Raw genomic sequence first — 17,708 nt, forward strand, 5'->3', positions numbered from 1 at the left:
CACCTCAAAAGGTCAGAGAAAGAATTTACAATCACAAGCTTTCTAAAGTATATGCTCTAAGAAAAAAGGGGGGTGCCTCGTTTCATTTTTTGTGCCAAGGAGAATTCTTTTTTTTTTTAAGATACTGTATTTACCCTTACAATGCACTCTGTCTGTTACTGTGGGATCGTTGTCAGTGCCTGTCAAGTCGATTCAGACTCCGGTGACCCAGTATGTGCAGAATAGAATTTCTCCAAAGGGTTTTTAGTGGGTGATCTTTCAGAAGTAGATCTTCCAAGTAGTCTCTGGGTAGGTTCAAACTGCCAACCTTTCCACTAGCAGTCAGTACTTAACCTGCTTGGTGCTACCCGGCCACTGTTTTAATTTCCATTGTTGCTTCTTCGTTTCTCTGGGCAAGTTAGACCCATTGTTGTCGAGTCAGTTCTGACTCATAGCAACCCTAAAGGACAAAGGACCCTAGGGTTTTGAAGGCTGTAATCTTTATGGGAACATACTGCCACATCTTTCTCCCTCGGAGTGGCTGGTGGGTTCAAACTGCAAACTTTTGGTTAACAGCCGAGCGCTTAGCCACCAGGCTCCTTCTGGGCAAGTTACAACCATCTAAATATCCACTAAATTCATCATATAAAACAGAGCAAAGCAATAATCAGAATTACAATAGGATGAATTTTAAAATTCAGTACAAGATTCACCTTGGAGAAATAACCTTTAAATATATCATGCCAACGGTGAATGGTGCGTAGTGGTTAACAGCTCGGCTGCTAACTAAAAAGTTGGCAGTTCAAATCCACCAGGTGCTCCTTGGAAACCACATGGGACAGTTCTGCTCTCTGCCTTACAGGGTCGCTTTAAGTGGGAACTGACTGGAGGGCACCTAACAGCCACAACAATGGCGAATCGTTTAACCATATTCTGGATTAGCGATGTGTAAAAATTTTCCTTAGTCAAACATGAGCTTTACCAATTGTCGTGATGTCTTTATTGCTTGCACTTTTAAGTGACTGTTTGAGTGCTATTTTGTAGTTCCTTACAAAGTCTTAAAAGGAGCCTGGGTAGCACAATGGTTAAGTACTCAGCTGCTAACCAAAATGTTGACGGTTTGAACTCACCAGCTGCCCTGAGGGAGAAAGATGTGACAGTCTGCTTCCATAAAGATTACAGTCTAGGAAACTCTATAGGGCTGTTCTACTCTGTTGTATGGGGTTGTTGTGAGTCCGAATTGACAGCAACGGGTTTTGTTTGGTTTTTACGAGATTTTACCCAATCTAAGCTTACAGAGTAGCTTAACTCTGAAGCCTGCTAATCTAAATTTTTAACTAAAAGTTTTTTTGTAAGGCCCAATGAGTTTCTCCTGAGTTTCACTCAATCACAGAAGTATCATCACATTTACATGACAATTTAGGCCCTTCAGTAATTGTTTCATCCTCCCAGATGATTTTCCCCCGATGTGAAATACGAAGACATCCCATTATCTCCTATCTACGCCCTGTTACGAGGCGCCCATTCAGGGCACAGACTGAACTTCCAGTGTCTAATGTGCATGGTTCCAATTGTTTTAAATCTTGAGGACAAACCCAACTGTCTTACTTCTCCAGTGTCACTGTAACAGAAATACCACAAGCGGGTGGCTTTAACAAACAGAAACTTATTTTCTCACCATTTAGGAGGCTAGAAGTCCGAATTCAGGGCACCAGCTGTAGGGGAAGGCTTTCCGTCTGTCGGCAAGGACAAGGAAGGTCCTTGTCTCTTCAGCTTCTGCTCTTTGGCCTCTTGGCGAGCTTCATGTGACACCTCTCTTCCCCCATCTCTGCTTGCTCGATTCCTTGCTTAATCTGCTCTTTTTATATCTCAGAAAAGATTGATTTAAGAAATACTCTACACTAATACTGTCTCATTAACACACAAATAAAAGCCCATTTCCAAATGGGATTATAACCACTAAGGAGTTAGAATTTACAACACACATTTTTTGGGAAAACAATCCGTAACACCAACCAATGGCCTTTATTATTATGATTTTTTAAGATATTTGTCCAAATCAATAGTTATATTACATGAGCCAACTGAATTTCCATGAGTCAAAGGCGTCAGCCTTTGTTTACCTGTCTGTACTGGGAATGACGAGAACTTGCCTCATAGTTGAGTGATGCTAGACCTGTCTTCTGCAGTTTCTATCCATAAATGCCGGATTCTGTTTGTCCATTAATTAGGTGTCTTTTTCCCTACACAATTTTTCTACCTCTTTCGGTGCAGTCCTTATCCCAGTACCTAGTTGTGCCTGAAGTATGAAGGGTCCTGTGATTCTGAGCCGGTGCGGACGTTATGGAGCTGGCTCAGAGCTCACTGCTGGCCTGCCAAGGGGGTGCCCTGAGAGCTCTGTGGGATTGTCATCGTCGTCGTTGTTCCAGCATTGCGCAGTCTGAGCTGTCCAATGCCAAATCCCAACAAACAGTATGCTTGTTCCCCAAGTGATGTGATTCTTAACAGGACTTAACGGAACCGCTCCTGTGAGCGGGAAAGCAAGGCAGTCTATGAGAACAGCAGTAAGTTTGCTAGAATACCTCTTTCGGTTGACTTGCCTACAGATCTCAGTTACTCTGGAAAAGTTAAGTTTCATGTGTGTTGTGAGAAACCCTGGTGGCACAGTGGTTAAAGCGCTCTCCGCTAACCGAAAGCGTGGCGGTTCTAAACCACCAGCGGTTCCGTGAAGATTTACAGCCTTGGAAACGCTATGGGGTCGTTACGAGTTGGAATTGACTGGTCAGCAGTGAGGTTATGGAAACCGCAGTCCGATCCTCGTGAGGCCCTGGTTTTACCTAGGAAGCAGGAACCCAGCGGGGTTTTTCTTTCCCTTCGATACCTCTGTGGGTGATCAGCAGCACTTTAAAGGATCCCCCCAGTGCAACATCACCTGCCTTTCCTTTGGAACACCTTTACACGGACAAATTCTCATCTATACAGGTAACGAAGTCCCTGGGTACTGCAAATAGTTAAAACGCTTGGCTGCTAACCGAAAGGCTGGAGGTGGGAGTCCACCCAGAGGTGCCTCAGAAGAAAGGCCTGGCAATTCACTTCCAAAAAATCAGCCATTAAAAACCCTATGGAGTGCAGTTCTGCTGTAGCACACATGGGGTGGCCATGAGTTGGTGTCAGCTCGATGGCAACTGCTTTTACATGACCATCAGTAAACATTATCAAATAGGCATCATGAAGAGAAACAAGGTGTTTTTATCCGAAAAATGGGCTGATTCCTAGACGGTGACACTTCGCAGCCTTTGGTTGACAATAAACGAAAAAAACAGACCTGTTGCCATCAAGCTGATTCCAACTCATAGTGACCCTGTAGGACAGAATAGAACTGCCCCATAGTTTCCAAGGAGCGCCTGGTGGATTTGAACTGCTGACCTTCTGGTTAGCAGCTGTAGCTGATAATAGATGTCCTAAATGTTGTGCCTCAGTGGGGCAATAGTGTCAGTTGTCTAGTGAGGCTGTATGCCCCTGTGTAGCAAGGAACTACTACTATAAAGCCAAAGTATCAGTTCTGTATTGATCTTCAGTCTCTGCAAACAGCTGAAGCAACCTCGATTAGAGAACGGGTGGGCTGCACTTGGTTCCTAACGTGTCATTTTAGTTTAATAATCAATAACCCTTAGCTGTGTCAGGATTGAGAGACCAAGGTCCTTACCAATGGAACAGATGCCAAAGCTTATGATCTACATTGCAAAGGAACACAGACCTCTCTGTGAACTTTGTCAGTACCAGTTGCCAATGAGTCGATTCTGACTCATGGTGATCCTACGTGTCAGAGTAGAACTGTGCTCCGTAGGGTTTTTGATGGCTGATTTTTCAGGAGAACATCAGGGTTTTTTTCCTGAGGTACCTCTGGGTGGACTCGAGCCTGCAGCCTTTTGGTTAGCAGCTTAGCTCATTAATATTTGCACTATCCAGGGACTCTAACAATAGCTACCACTTACTGAACATCTAGAAGTCCCTGGGTGGTGCAAAGGGTTAAGCACTCAACTACCAATCAAAAGGTTGGTGGTTTGAACCCACCCAGAGGTGCCCTGGAAGAAGGGCCTGGTAATCTGTTTCCCAACGTTCTCAGCTTTGAAAAGCCTATGGAGTGACTTGATGGTAAGTGACTTGGTTGTTTTTCACTGAACATTTACTATGAGTTAGGCTTTCTGCTCTGTTTTACCAGCAATATTGCATTTCTTCTGGCAATTCTATAGACTGGTTAGTGTTGTCAGCTGGGGAAACTGAATCGAGCAAAGTAGCTTGCCCAAAGTCACCTGGCAACAAGGCCCAGGTTTGAATCCAAGTCTGTTTGAGTTTCCATACACTTATTCACCCTGTGGAAACCCTGGTGGCGTGGTGGTTAAGTGCTATGGCTGCTAACCAAGAGGTTGGCAGTTCAAATCTGCCAGGCGCTCCTTGGAAACTCTATGGGGCAGTTCTACTCTGTCCTAAAGGGTCGCTACGAGTTGGAATCGACTCGACAGCAGTGGGTTTGGTTTTTGGTTTTGGAATCACCCTGTGATTAAATCTGCATGTACCCTCTAAATCAGAACAATTTGCTTTTTTTTTGTCTCAGTAGGAGCAGACTAAAGAGAACCACTGGCATGTCGCACAACCCTCTGAAATGTATATACGTATATATATGTTTGGAAACTCTGGTGGTGTAGTGGTTAAATGCTATGGCTGCTAACCAAGAGGCTGGCAGTTCGAATCTGCCAGGTGCTCCTTGGAAACTCTATGGGGAAGTTCTACTCTGTCCTATAGGGCCGCTATGAGTCGGAATCGACTTGACAGCACTGGGTTTGGTTTTTTTGGTATATATATATTTCTCATTTTGGTGAAAGTATACACAGCCAAAGATACACCATTTCAACAGTTCTTACATGTACAATTCAGTGACATTGTGAACATTCTTCAAGTTGTGCTACGATTTTCACTCTCCTTTTCCAAATTATCCCACCACCATTATCTGAAATTCACTGCCCCTAAGCTTCTCATCTAACCTTTCGAGTTGCCCTTGTCAATTTGATCTCTTTAGAAGAGCACAATGCTCAAAGCAGACATTCTTCACTAATTAAGGTAAACTATTTTTTGATTCAAAGAAGACTGTGAAATTGGAAGAGGAAATTGAATGTGTGGCTAATTGCCTCCATGAACAACTGCCTCCTTTACCACGATACCAGAAGAACTGGATGGTGCCTGGCTACCATCACTGAACATTTTGATCAAAGATTCTGTAGAAAAATTCTGATAAAAAAGAGAAAAAATAAAGAACAGAATATCAAACTGATGGAATCCAGACTTTCTAGAGCCATTGAGGCTGGATGAACCCTGAAAATTATTGCCCTGAGATAATCTTTAAACTTTATACTTTAAGTCTCTGAAATGTATTTTCTCTCGCAATGGGAGATTTGGCTGGTGTCAGGCTGGTAAAAGGTTGCAGAGTGGGGAGACCTCCTTCTCACAGTAATCAGCTTTGGGCTGATGGTGATTATTCTCTCCCCTTGTGAAGTCAGATGGCCTCTGACACGACACCATTTTTACAGTGAATAAGAAGTGGGCAATGAAAAACTGTTCTGAAAAAAGGGATTCAGGACCCTGAATCCCAAAGCTAGGGAAAAGCAATTAGCAATCAGGTGACGATTAGAGCTCTGAAGGTAGGTAAATCTTTTTCAATTAGGGTAATAAGTGGCAGCTCCTCTTAGGATTTGAACTACATGGAGAAGCCGGGGTTGAACCTGAACCAATCTGGTCAGGTGGAGAGAGCAGGGGTGGATGAAGGTGGAAGGCAAAATCAGGGCTTTGAAATGGTTCATTCTGGTTCAAATCCCTGCTGAGAATTTGTGTTTTCACCCCAGATATACTGAATCAGAACCTACAGTTTAACAAGATCCCCAGGTGATTCTTATATATAATAAAGTTGGAGAACCAGTGGTTCTCAGAATTGGTGCCTAACCAGCAGCATTAGCATAGCCTGGGAACTTGTTAGACGTGCAAGTTCTCAGCAGGAGGTTGATCCAGAAGGAAGCGGGTGGAAGCCGGAAGGGGTGGAAGCCCTGGGCAAAACAAGGAAACAAACAGCACCAGGATACTGGATACCCAGTGCTCATCGGCGACCACAGAGTGGACAGCACGCTTGGTCCTGTGTCCCCCATGGCTTATACCAGGGCCAGAGGGGGGTTAACCAGTAAGCAAGGTACCCATGGGTTTACTTGGCTTACTGATCTGTAGCACACGATTTCTTCTTTGCAGTACCTTGCTTATTGGGTAATCCATCAGGCCCTGAGCTATGACAACACCTTGTGTTTGGCCTGAAGACCCTGGATGTCAAAAATGGTTTGTACTCTTAACGGCTGAACTCATCCAGCAGTGCCGTGGAAGAAGGTCCTGGTGATCTGTTTCTATAACGATCGCAGCCAAGAAAACTGTGGAGAACTTCTACTCTATAACACCCGGGGCCGCCCTGAGTCGGAGCAGACCCCGCGACAAGGGATTTATGTTTGGGCTAGCCTAATGTCTTTGAGCACAAACAGCCTGACTGGAGGCAGAACACGGGTCCCCCAACTTTCCTGGCAAGGCTCTGGCTGCATCCGAACAGCTGAGCGCGGTGGAAGGCCATTCTCCTCTGTATGAACAGGAAGGCCCACACCCGGGTGGGGGCGTGCAGGCAGGTGAGCCCGCAGGTAGGCAAGTCTGCGCAGCTCTCACTGCGCTTCCCCTAGGGCAGCACCAGCCACCGGGCGGATGGGCCGGGCTTCAGTCACCCGGAGAAGGCCCCGGCCAGCCCGGGGAAGGCAGGAGAGGAAGGCGCTTGCTGGCTGGCGGGCTCCTGGCAGGTTGCAGGCTGAAGGAACCTCGGCTGCAGCTGGGGAAGAAGAGCAAACTAGCACAAGGGGGCGCCGGGGGCTGCTCCAGAAGCCTAAACTCCAGGTGAACTTTCTCTACCCTCTGCTTGGTCCTCATCCAGCCCATCCTCTGTGTCCTCTTCCCCATTTCTGGGGCAGTAAGAAGAGCAAAACCTTCTCTTGCTTCCTCTTTATTTGGGGAAGGAGAGGGAATTCTGAAAACATATGTTTTACAAGCCCTACTCATTTTGTTAAGGAGGCTGGTGGCCCAACAGTTAAACGCTCAGCTGCTAACCAAAGTTCTGCGCTCTGCGGGAGACAGACCTGGCCATCGTTTCTGTAAAGATTACCAAAACCACAAAAAACAAAACAAACCAAACAAACAATAAAAACCCCTTTGCAGTCCAGTGGTTCCGACTCATAACGACCTAATAGGACAGAGCAGAACTGCCCCATAGGGTTTCCATGGAGTGGCTGGTGGCTTTGAATTGCCAGCCTTATGGTTATCAGCCAGGGTCCTAACAACCACGGTGCTACAAGGCTCCAGAAGTTCGTGGCAGGTGGCTTAAATTCTAGGAACGGGAAGTTACACACAATGTCAGGGTAAGAGTTTGCTGTTAAAAGCAGCGCCTGGTGGAGAGGAGATGGTGACAGGGAAGGAAACATCTGGCAGGAAACTACTCCAAGTTAGTGGCCTGTGTAAACTGTAGCCACTCACTTCCTGTGACCCCAAACACAAAACAAACAACAATGAGGACAACAAAATCCAACGTCAGATTTGGAGTGGAACCACGACAGGAGCAGTCTACGTGGGAGAATAGAGGGTGTGCTTAAACACCATCTTCCTCTACAATGACCTTCTTCTAGTTCAGTGTCTTTCAAAGTGGGGTGGTTACTAAATGCTGATTTTGGGGACCCTGCTCTGGATTTACCACACTGGTCTCTAGAGGGGCCAACCCGAGGCAGTCTGCATTTTCAAAACGCACCCTTGGGCGGCTCTCAGGTTGGAAAACCATCAAAGAAAGCTGTGTTTTGACCTTGGCAGCCAGTTGGACTCGCCTGGGGGAACTTTAAACAGGCCCTGAAGGCTGGGCATGGCTTCAGATCATTAAATTCCCCTCTGGAAGGGTGGAGACTGGGTACTGGTGCTTTAAGTTCCCCAAGTGACTGAACGTCCAGCTAGGGTTTCGAACCCATCACACTACACTCTAACCTTTACAACACTGACCCCCTTCCAGAAAGGCCAAGACAGGTGAAGTTTGCCTTTGTTCTCCGGGGCTTTATGTTTTTTATTTTTACATAGCCCTGGTGGTGCAGGGCCTAAGAGCTCAGCTGCTAACCAAGAGGAGGGCTATTTGAATCCACCAGCCACTCCTTGGAAACTCTATGGGGGCAGTTCTACTCTGTCCTATAAGGTCGCTATGAGTCTGAATTGACTCGATGGCAATGGGTTTGGTTTTTTTTTTTTTTTTTTACATGTCTTTACACACAGACTCCCTTACCCACTGCTTTTACTCCCCATACTGCCTTGGATGTCCACTTAAGACAGGGAGCAAAGGCCCTGAGATCGGAGGGTGCCTGTTTGAAGAATAGCAGAGACTGCTGTGGTTAGAGAGGCAAGTAAAAGAGAAATAGACTATACTATCAGGGAGGTAATGGGGGTTGGATGTGGAACCTAGAGACTTAGTAAGACAGGGAACAGAGGGGCCCCCAAATCTGTAAAGTAACAGAAATGGGCCAGGGCACAGAAACAAAGCCGTTCCCCAGAACAATGGGGCAGGGCATCTAAAAATAGCCCGCAAACTTCTCTAAAGTTGCCTTTCAGAAGCAGCTGGAGAAAACCAGGCCCAGGGACATGCGCAGAACATCCACCTGTGACCACTGTGTGACCTTCCACCAGGGGCAGTGAGGGGCTGCAGCCCCAGCACGGGAATCGAACCCAGAGAGCAGGCGGGACACCCCATAATAAGTCCTGCTATGAACCCACAGGCCTCCACGACAGGAGCCATCTTGGAAAGCTGCTGTGCGTGCACCTTAGTTAAAGTATCCCCACCTGTGCCTGTGAACAAACATGAATCTTTTCCCGCCCAAGAACTTTTAAAAACTCAGGCCCGTCTTTTGTTCCGTGAGACAGGGGTATGCGTTGCTCTAGGCCCTCCTCATCTCTGCTCGCAAGCCTCTTCAATAAAGCTTTGCTCACGTAGAAAACTACGTGCCTTACCTGCTCATTCTTGACCAGTGAGAGGCAAGAACCTTATTCCAGTAACATAATGGCATCTCAAAGTTAACATGTCTAAAAATTGAATGTTGATTTCCACCTCTCAAACACGTTGTCATGCTTCGACTTGTAGTCACCCCTGTGCCTAGTCCTGGGCCATCCTCACAGTAGTCGGTATGTTTGAGCCCACTGTTTCAGCCACTGTGTCAATCCATCTTATTAGGGGACTCTGGAGGTGAAGACACCTAATTGATTAGTACTCCACCAGGTATCAGGCCGCTCCTCCCCACCACATCACTCACTTCTTCTAAGTTGTTTTTCAGACCCTCCAGAGAGCCCCAGGAAGGTCCAGATCTCACCGACTCAGAGTAGCCTGACACGTGCAGAGCAGACCTCAATGACCAACAAAGGACCCTGGGCTGCCGCGCATGCTCAGTAACGCAAGAGAACCTATGTCAGGGAACCAAAAGACTCATGCCAAGGAACCGGAATCACTGGACATGCGTCATCAACAATAGTCAAGCCCATTTCAAAAGCATTTGGTCTGTCGGCCACCTCCGTGCAGAGTCTTAGCCCCCCGCCCATAAACAATCAGTAGAAACTATGAACAGGTAAAACCTCTGATTCTGCCTACTGTTTCCCTCCACCCCTAAATGAATATGTCTAAGTATAAATTGTACATTGCTCATACAGATCGGGGAACTCAATCTGAGGTAATACATCTGTGTTCCCCCTTGCTAGCCTGCAAAATAAACTCTCATCCTCTGAAAACCAGCATCTGAGAGCTTGGCTTCTTGCACGCCAGGCATGGATCCATTGGTCCGGTTTCAGTCTCACTGAAGATCTTCCTCCTTTTCCCTTTATACTTAACCAAGCATGATGTCCTTCTCCAGGGAATGGTCCCCCCGATAACATGTCCAAAGTCAGAGAGATGAAGTCTTCCCATTCTTGCTTCTAAGGAGCATTCTGGCTGTACTTCCTCCAAGACAGGAATTACAGTTCTGTCCTCCTGGCAGTCCATGGTATATTCAGTGTTTTTCAACAAACACTTCCTTCCTCATCTGAGTAAATGGCAACTCCATTCTTCCAGTTTCCTTGGGCTAAAAATCTCAGAGTTTCTCATGACTATGTCTTCTCAGCATGTCATGTCAGCTCCACCTCTGAAATATTTCCAGAATATTCCCACTTCCAATTACCTCCACTGCTACTCCCATAGTCTGAGTCGCCATAACCTTTTGACTGTGCTAAGGTGACAGCCTTCAGACTGGCTTCCCTGCCTCTACTGCTGCCTTCTAGAGTCTATTCCACACATAGCCAGAGTGATCCTTTCAAAACCTATGTTAAAGCATGCTACTCTCTGCCCCCATATGTCTGCTGGCTTTCCACCTTACTCAGCAAGAGCCAAGGTCCTGTAGGACAGAGTAGAACTGCCCCACAGGGTGTCCTAGACTGTAATCTTTATGGAAGCAGATCATCAGATCTTTCTCCTGAAGAGCTACTGGGTGGGTTTGAACCCTCAACCTTTAGGTTAGCAGACAAGAGCTTAACCATTCCTCCACCAGGGCTCCTTTTTTGGATAACTACAGTATCCTTTAAAATCATGCCTAGCCCAGAGTGGGTAAGCAAGAAATACTTGCTGAATGAAAACAAATGTCTCAGTTCACGTTAAACCAAAAGCCCGTTGCCAATGAGTCAGTTCCAACTCCTAGTGACCCTATAGGACAGAGTAGAACTGCCCCATAAGGTTTCCAAGGAATAGCTGGTGGATTCAAGCTGCTGACCTTTTGGTTAACAGCTGAGCTCTTAACCACTGTGCCACCAGGGTTCCCAGCTCATGGTAGGTATTTAAATATTGTTGTTGTTGTTGTCAGGTGCCCCTGAGTTGCTTTTGACTCATAGCGACCCTACATACAACAGAACGAAACACTGCCTGGTGCTGCCCCATCCTCACAATTGTTTGAGCCCATTGTTGCAGCCATTGTGTCAATTCATCTTGTTGAGAGTCTTGCTCTTTTTCACTGGCCCTCTATATTTAAATATTATGTGACCCTAAATAAATGCATTGAAAACTTTTTTTTAATGAAAAAAGCTTTATTGAGACATAATTAACATACCATAAAATTCACTGGTGGAAACTAACTTTTATGTTGCTTTTCAGGCTTGTATTTAGAAGTCGGGCGCAAGGTATTCATGTAAGCTGCTTAGAGGTACTCTTATTCTTCCTTTAATTCTACCACTCACTAAAAGGATCAATGTTTTTAGGAAATGGAACTAGAAGAGCCTCAAGACCTGACACGTGCGTGTGTGCGTGTGTGTGTGTGTGGTGTTATGTCACAGACACGTTAACACATTTTCCTAATATTCTTACTTGTTGTCGGGTGCTGTTGAGTCAGTTCTGACTCAGTGGTTCCATGTTGCAGAGCAGAACTGTCCCAGAAGGCTTCCTAGGCTGTAATCTTTACAGGAGCAGATCACTAGTCTTTCCCCTGCAGAGGTGCTGGGTGGGTTCAAACTGCCGGCCTTTCAGTTAACAGCTGAGCACTGAACTGTTGCACCACCAGGTCTCCTTAATGTTCTCACCTAGACTGACATATTGGTGGAAGCAAGATATTCAACTGCCTACGAAATGTCTGGTGCTTTTTCTAAAACATTTGATTTGCAGGCTACAACTTTAATCAAGTTAGGTCTGAGCCGCGGAGCACTTATCTGAATGGCTTTATCACACCAGGGATCAAAAATGTACCATGGTTGGCGCTAGAAAGTGCTGAGATACGAGGAGACATGTCTCTTCCTCATCCTGGAAGCATCTGTTAGTGTCTGTGCTGGTCTTCAGTAGCTCCACTCCTGTGCTTCCCTGGGGAAGCACAGTGCCCAAGGAGATGACTGCGGGATGGAAAGTCATTGCTCATCTCAGGTGGGGCTGCGGCCTCCAGCGGCCTTTCTCCACATTCTCGCCATCTCTACTCATGGGAGAGGAGGTGAAGAAATACAGGAAAAGTGGAAGAAACCTTTCACATTAACAAATCTCGCTCTCTTTTTAATAAAATGAAGAAAAACACCACCACTTCCCCCCCACCCTGCCACTACTTCCTATGACTTAGGAGCCCTAGTGGAACAACTGTTAAGTGCTTGGCTGCTAACTGAAAGGTCAGGGATTCAAACCCACACAGGGGCTCTGCGGGAGAAAGACCTGGCGATCTCCTTCTGTAAATATGACAGCCTAGGACACCCAGTGAGGAAGTTTTACTCTGTCACATGGGGTCACTACGAGTTGGAATCGACTCCATGGCATACGACCCACTTCCCACAGCCACTGGGCCATCGTGTCACATAGCCTAGCGTGTACCCTCCATGGAATTCACACGAATGGTGCCTCTTGGGGATGTCACCATGGCAACCCACATGCCAATCTATAAATGTGCATCAAAGGCAGAAATCTTCATTAACCAGAAATGAAATCCATGGTCAATACACATTATGTCATCTTTTTTTTAGTCTAAAGAAGCTCTGAACAGAATATCAGCCGAGATTACATCACAAAAGCTTTAAATGTATTTACAGAGTGAATAAGTTACAGAGATAAACTCTGACTATGCTTCTGGTGTGCCACAGTTTCCCACGCACACGTCTAACACTCGACAGCATTCGGTTTAAGGAGAAGAGCCAAGAACGGCCCTTCGTGTATATATGTTACAAATAAAACAAACAAAACATGACATTTCTGAAGAAACACTGTGACAACTTACATTTTTACCTTTATGACTCTACTTTCAGCTACGCAAGTAGATATTAAAACACGCATGCACGGCAGGTCGGCAGACACGAAGTTTATAACGTGGATGCCGGTGACGTTCTTCTACAAAACGGCAGAGTTAGTTAAAATTCACACGCATCCTCCTACAGTATAAATATGCTCATAAAAGCAACTTTCTAGTAAAAAGCAGCCAAGATCTTTAAAAAAAAAAAAAAAGTCTTTCTGGACCATTTTTTGGTGCTAGGGTCCAAATAACAGACTCCTGCAAAGAGATCCAGGGCCTTCAGAAACAGTAGCCTAGCAACCTAAGAAAGGTACTTCGTAGCAGCTCCTTTTAGATACAGTAATTGTATTCCGATTACAGTGTGCATTAAATTGTAATCCATTACAGTTTCTCTTTCACAGACTCACAGGCTGTCAGCTTTTGACCATCTTGCAGTTGTCAGTGGCCAGCTTCATCTCGCCTGCTCCTCTCTCAGCCCACCAGGAAAAGGAGAAAAAAAAAAAAAAAAAAAAAGAAGAGAGGGAAAGAATGTACAAGTTTCAGAATATCAGAATATAAAAAAACTTTTTTTCCCAGTGAAGAAAACATTGCACTTTTGCCAATTTAAAATTGTTTCTAGAAAGGAAGGTATCGTTCAGTGTCGTTGGCTTTGGTATGCAATGGAAGTCACTCCTTCAGTAGTGAGAGGCATTTGCTCAGTAAAATGATCACACGTTGGTGCCACACAGCATGATGGGGGTGGATGGAGTCTGTTCCAGAATGTTCTATGCTACCTCGGTTTGTATAGTATTGCTACGTGTTGGCAGTTGTGCCATCCTCTTCAGGAGAAGTCTTACAGTGAACAAGAGGGAGAACAGTCTGACCAAGCCTTCTGAAGACTGAGAAGACACTGAAGGACGTCACCCCAGCATGGCAGCATGCCCAGCTTGGCACCCATGGGGGACGACGGGAGGCTCCTGTCAGAGACTAGTGCCAGAAACGCTGGAGTCTGGGAGAAAAGCCGTGAGAACTCGGTAGCTCTGGGCCCTGCGGATCATGTCCCGGATCTCCACGTTCAGCTCCATCAGCTTGGTACAGATCTCCGTCAGGCTCTGGTTTGACCCCACCAGCGCGTAAGTCCCCGTCTGTCCCAGAGTTTGATGACGGAAATAAATATTCAGTAGTGTCTGGACCTCATCATCAGAATTGCTTCCGAAGATGTCGTTGGGCCACAGACTTCTGCAGTCAAAAAGAACAGATAGGTTAGAGGACTAGTTCTCACAGATAAGAAGACTACTGGTCATAGATTAGAGGATTGCTGGTCAGAGGTTAGAAAACTACTGGCCACAGATAAGAGGACTGCTGTTCACAGATTAGACGACTACTGGCCACAGATTAGAGGGCTACTGTCACAGATAAGAGGACTGCTGTTCACAGATTAGACGGCTACTGGCCACAGATTAGAGGGCTACTGTCACAGATTAGAGGACGGCTGGTCATAGATTAGAGGACCCCTGGTCACAGATTAGAGGACCGCTGGCCACAGATTAGAGGACCGCTGGTCACAGATTAGAGGACCGCTGGTCACAGATTAGAGGACCGCTGATCACAGATTAGAGGACTGCTGGTCACAGATCAGAGGACTACTGTCACAGATTAGAGGGCTACTGTCACAGATTAGAGGACTATTGTCACAGATTAGAGGACTACTGGTCACAGATTAGAGGACTGCTGTTCACAGATTAGACGGCTACTGGCCACAGATTAGAGGGCTACTGTCACAGATAAGAGGACTGCTGTTCACAGATTAGACGGCTACTGGCCACAGATTAGAGGGCTACTGTCACAGATTAGAGGACGGCTGGTCATAGATTAGAGGACCCCTGGTCACAGATTAGAGGACCGCTGGCCACAGATTAGAGGACCGCTGGTCACAGATTAGAGGACCGCTGGTCACAGATTAGAGGACTGCTGGTCACAGATTAGAGGACTGCTGGTCACAGATTAGAGGACTACTGTCACAGATTAGAGGGCTACTGTCACAGATTAGAGGACTATTGTCACAGATTAGAGGACTGCTGGTCACAGATTAGAGGACTGCTGGTCACAAATTAGATGACTACTGGTCATCTATTGTCACAGATTAGAGGACTCCTTGTCAAAGATTAGAGGACTACTGGCCACAGATTAGAGGACTGCTGGTCACAGATCAGAGGACTTCTGTCACAGATTAGAGGACTGCTGGTCACAGATTAGAGGACTGCTTGTCAAAGATTAGAGGACTGCTGGTCACAGATTAGAGGAATGATGTCACAGATTAGAGGACAGCCGGCCACAGGTTAGAGTACAGCTGGTTACAGAGTTGGGAGGCTTTGAGCCCTGGCTAGTATATTACTTTTCTTTTCAAAAATAGCTTTATTGAGATACAATTCACATAACATACAATCCACCCATCTAAAGTATATTAAACCAAAAAACCAAAACGAAACCTGTTGCTCTTGAGTCAATTCTGACTCGTAGCAACCCCGTGTAACGGAGTAGATCTGCCCCATGGGTTTTTTTTTAATCTTTAAGGAGGCAGACTGCCATATCTTTGTCCTGTGGAGCAGGCTGGTGGGTTTGAACCAACGACCTTTTGGTTAGCAGCCGAGTGCTTAAGCACTGTGCGATCAGGGCTATAGGTCTCTAAAAAAGCTCTGGTGGCACAAAGGTCAGTGGTTTGAACCCACCCAGGGGCTCCTCGGGAGAAAGAGCTGGCAATCTGCTTCCATAAAAATTACAGCCTAGAAAACCCAATGGGGCAGTTCTACTCCGTCACGTGGATCACTGTGAGTCGGAATCGACTCAAAAGGCACCCAACAGCGGCAAAAACAGGCCCCTAGGTGGTGCAAACAGTTTACCTTCAACTACTAACTGACAGGTTGGTGGGTCGAGCCCAAAGCCCTGGTGAACTGCTTCCGCAGAGACGACAGCCAGGACAACTCTCCGGGGCGTTTCTAGTTTGTAACATGTGGGGTCACCATGAGTCGGAATTGACTTGACAGCAACTTTTTTTTTAATTCGGTGGTTTTTAGTATATTATCAGTGTTGTGCAAACATCACCATAATCAATTTTAGAACACCGAATATTATTATTTTCAATAAAAATATCAGAATAGAATTTGATAATCTGAAAACATGTATCTTTGCTGTACCCTTCTAGATCCATCGATGGTGAACACAGTATCCAAGTGTGGGGAAAACACAAAAAGGATACATTTGAATAGCAGTTTTCAAATCATGCGGACATACACTTGGAAGTGTTCCAACATTTTAGAAATGCTTAAGAAGTAACATGGATACTTTAAGTTTTCAAGTTCCACAGTCCGAGTTTCTAGCAAGGCAATGGTAATGATCTGAGAGGGAGACATATTCAATATATAGATGTTCCTAGGTCCCTGGTAGTGCAAAAGGTTTGTGGTCGGCCAGTAACCAAGATGTTGGCAGTTCGAACCCACCCAGCAGCACCATGGAAGAAACAGACCTGGCAATCTGCTCCCGTGAAGATTACAGCCAAGAAAACCTTATGGGAGAGCTCTGCTCTGTAATACACAATGTCTCCTAAATTACAAATCAGCAAAAACCAAATCAACCACAAAGTATCTAGATGCTCTTTCTGCGGTGATTTATTGCCCACCATGACAACTCAGCTGTTAGGTATGTATTTCCTTTGTTGCTGTTGGGTGCTGTCTCGTCAATTCTGACTCATAGCGACCCAATGTGACAGAGGAGAACTGCCCCACAGGGTTTCTAGGCTGTCATCTTTATCTGAGCAGATGGCAAGGTCTTTGTCCTGAGGAGCCGCTGGGTGGGTTTGACCTTTTGGTTGGCAGCAGAGCACTTAACCATTGCACCACTAGGCTCCCGCGTTTCCGTAACCGGCTCTAAAAGAAAGCGCCCAGGCACCTGCACTCCCTGATCTGCCGCAGAGCTCGGCCAAGGTCGTTGTTCTTCAGGCAGTCCAGCATGGCCTGGATGGCTGCTTCGGTGGACGTGAAGGTCGGCTCCGACCAGGCACCCTCTACATAAAGGGGGTCTGCTGCAATGGCTGCAGTGGCCTCCTTCAGGTTCTTCTTTAGGTCGCTCAGTTCCCTGGACATATTCAGCAGCTGTTATAACAAGAGAAAAAAGATGTTTACTGTATTTAGATGCAGGCTGGATGTCCCACCCCCAGGGGCAAGACATTTGATCACAGGGGTCTGGTGAAGCGTAAGCTTGGAACCCTTGGCGAACCTCAGCCTCCAGCTGAATTAGACACTGGTCCTCTGGGCGCCTGTAATGTCCAGTGCACGCTGCCATTATTTCACTTACTGTTGTTGTCGCTAGGTGAAGTTGAGTCGATTCTGACTCACGGTGACCCCGTGTGACAGAGTAGAACTGCCCTGCAGGGTTTCCTAGGCTGTCATCTGTACGGGAGTAGATTGTCAGGTCTTTGTCCTAGGGAGCCGGTCGGTGTATTTAAACCACCAACTTTTCAAGTAGCAGCTGAGCACTTAACCTTTGAGCCACTAGGGCTCCTTATTTCACTTACTACAATCAGGTATTACCATTTCTTCACTTCTCAGAAAACTGGCTCACTTGGTAGCAGCATGTTTATGGTATTTTACTTCTTTACATTCACGTTTAGCATCCTGCTGTCAAGCGGGGCAGGGAAATGGGAGAGAAGCAAGGAGAATGTATCAGGGTATCGTGCGTGAATGTATTGCACGTGCACTTCCTTTGTGTCTCAGCCTAAGAGCAAGTACTAAACGCTGAATGTAAAGGAAGAAAAACTGCCACACAAGAAATTCGTTTCAAGTAAGGGTGCCCAGCCACAGGGTGAAGATTAGGGTGAGGCAAGTGAGGCGCCTA

General features: G+C 46.2%; 2 protein-coding genes across 10 annotated transcripts in view; both read right to left on the minus strand.

Annotated features, from left to right (window-relative positions):
- Positions 1-11,006, minus strand: part of BRCA2 (BRCA2 DNA repair associated) — an 82,364-nt gene extending 71,358 nt beyond the window's left edge. The window contains 1 exon segment of the mRNA XM_064269931.1: positions 1,658-11,006. The gene's annotated coding sequence lies outside the window, so the exon portion shown is untranslated.
- A 2,385-nt stretch (positions 11,007-13,391) lies between these two features.
- Positions 13,392-17,708, minus strand: part of FRY (FRY microtubule binding protein) — a 401,382-nt gene continuing 397,065 nt past the window's right edge. For 3 of the 9 annotated variants that reach the window (XM_064269933.1, XM_064269932.1, XM_064269934.1), the window contains 2 exons: positions 16,764-16,966; positions 13,395-14,057 (listed from right to left, as the gene is read on the minus strand). In XM_064269933.1, the coding sequence (XP_064126003.1) occupies positions 13,799-14,057; positions 16,764-16,966 (462 nt within the window). In that variant the 3' untranslated portion in view covers positions 13,395-13,798. Of the gene's footprint in view, positions 14,058-16,763; positions 16,967-17,708 lie in introns of all 9 variants that reach the window. The other 6 variants (XM_023547249.2, XM_064269936.1, XM_064269937.1 and 3 more) reach the window with 3 other exon arrangements.

This window comes from Loxodonta africana, chromosome 17, assembly GCF_030014295.1.
Source record: "Loxodonta africana isolate mLoxAfr1 chromosome 17, mLoxAfr1.hap2, whole genome shotgun sequence".
Lineage (NCBI taxonomy): Eukaryota > Metazoa > Chordata > Mammalia > Proboscidea > Elephantidae > Loxodonta > Loxodonta africana.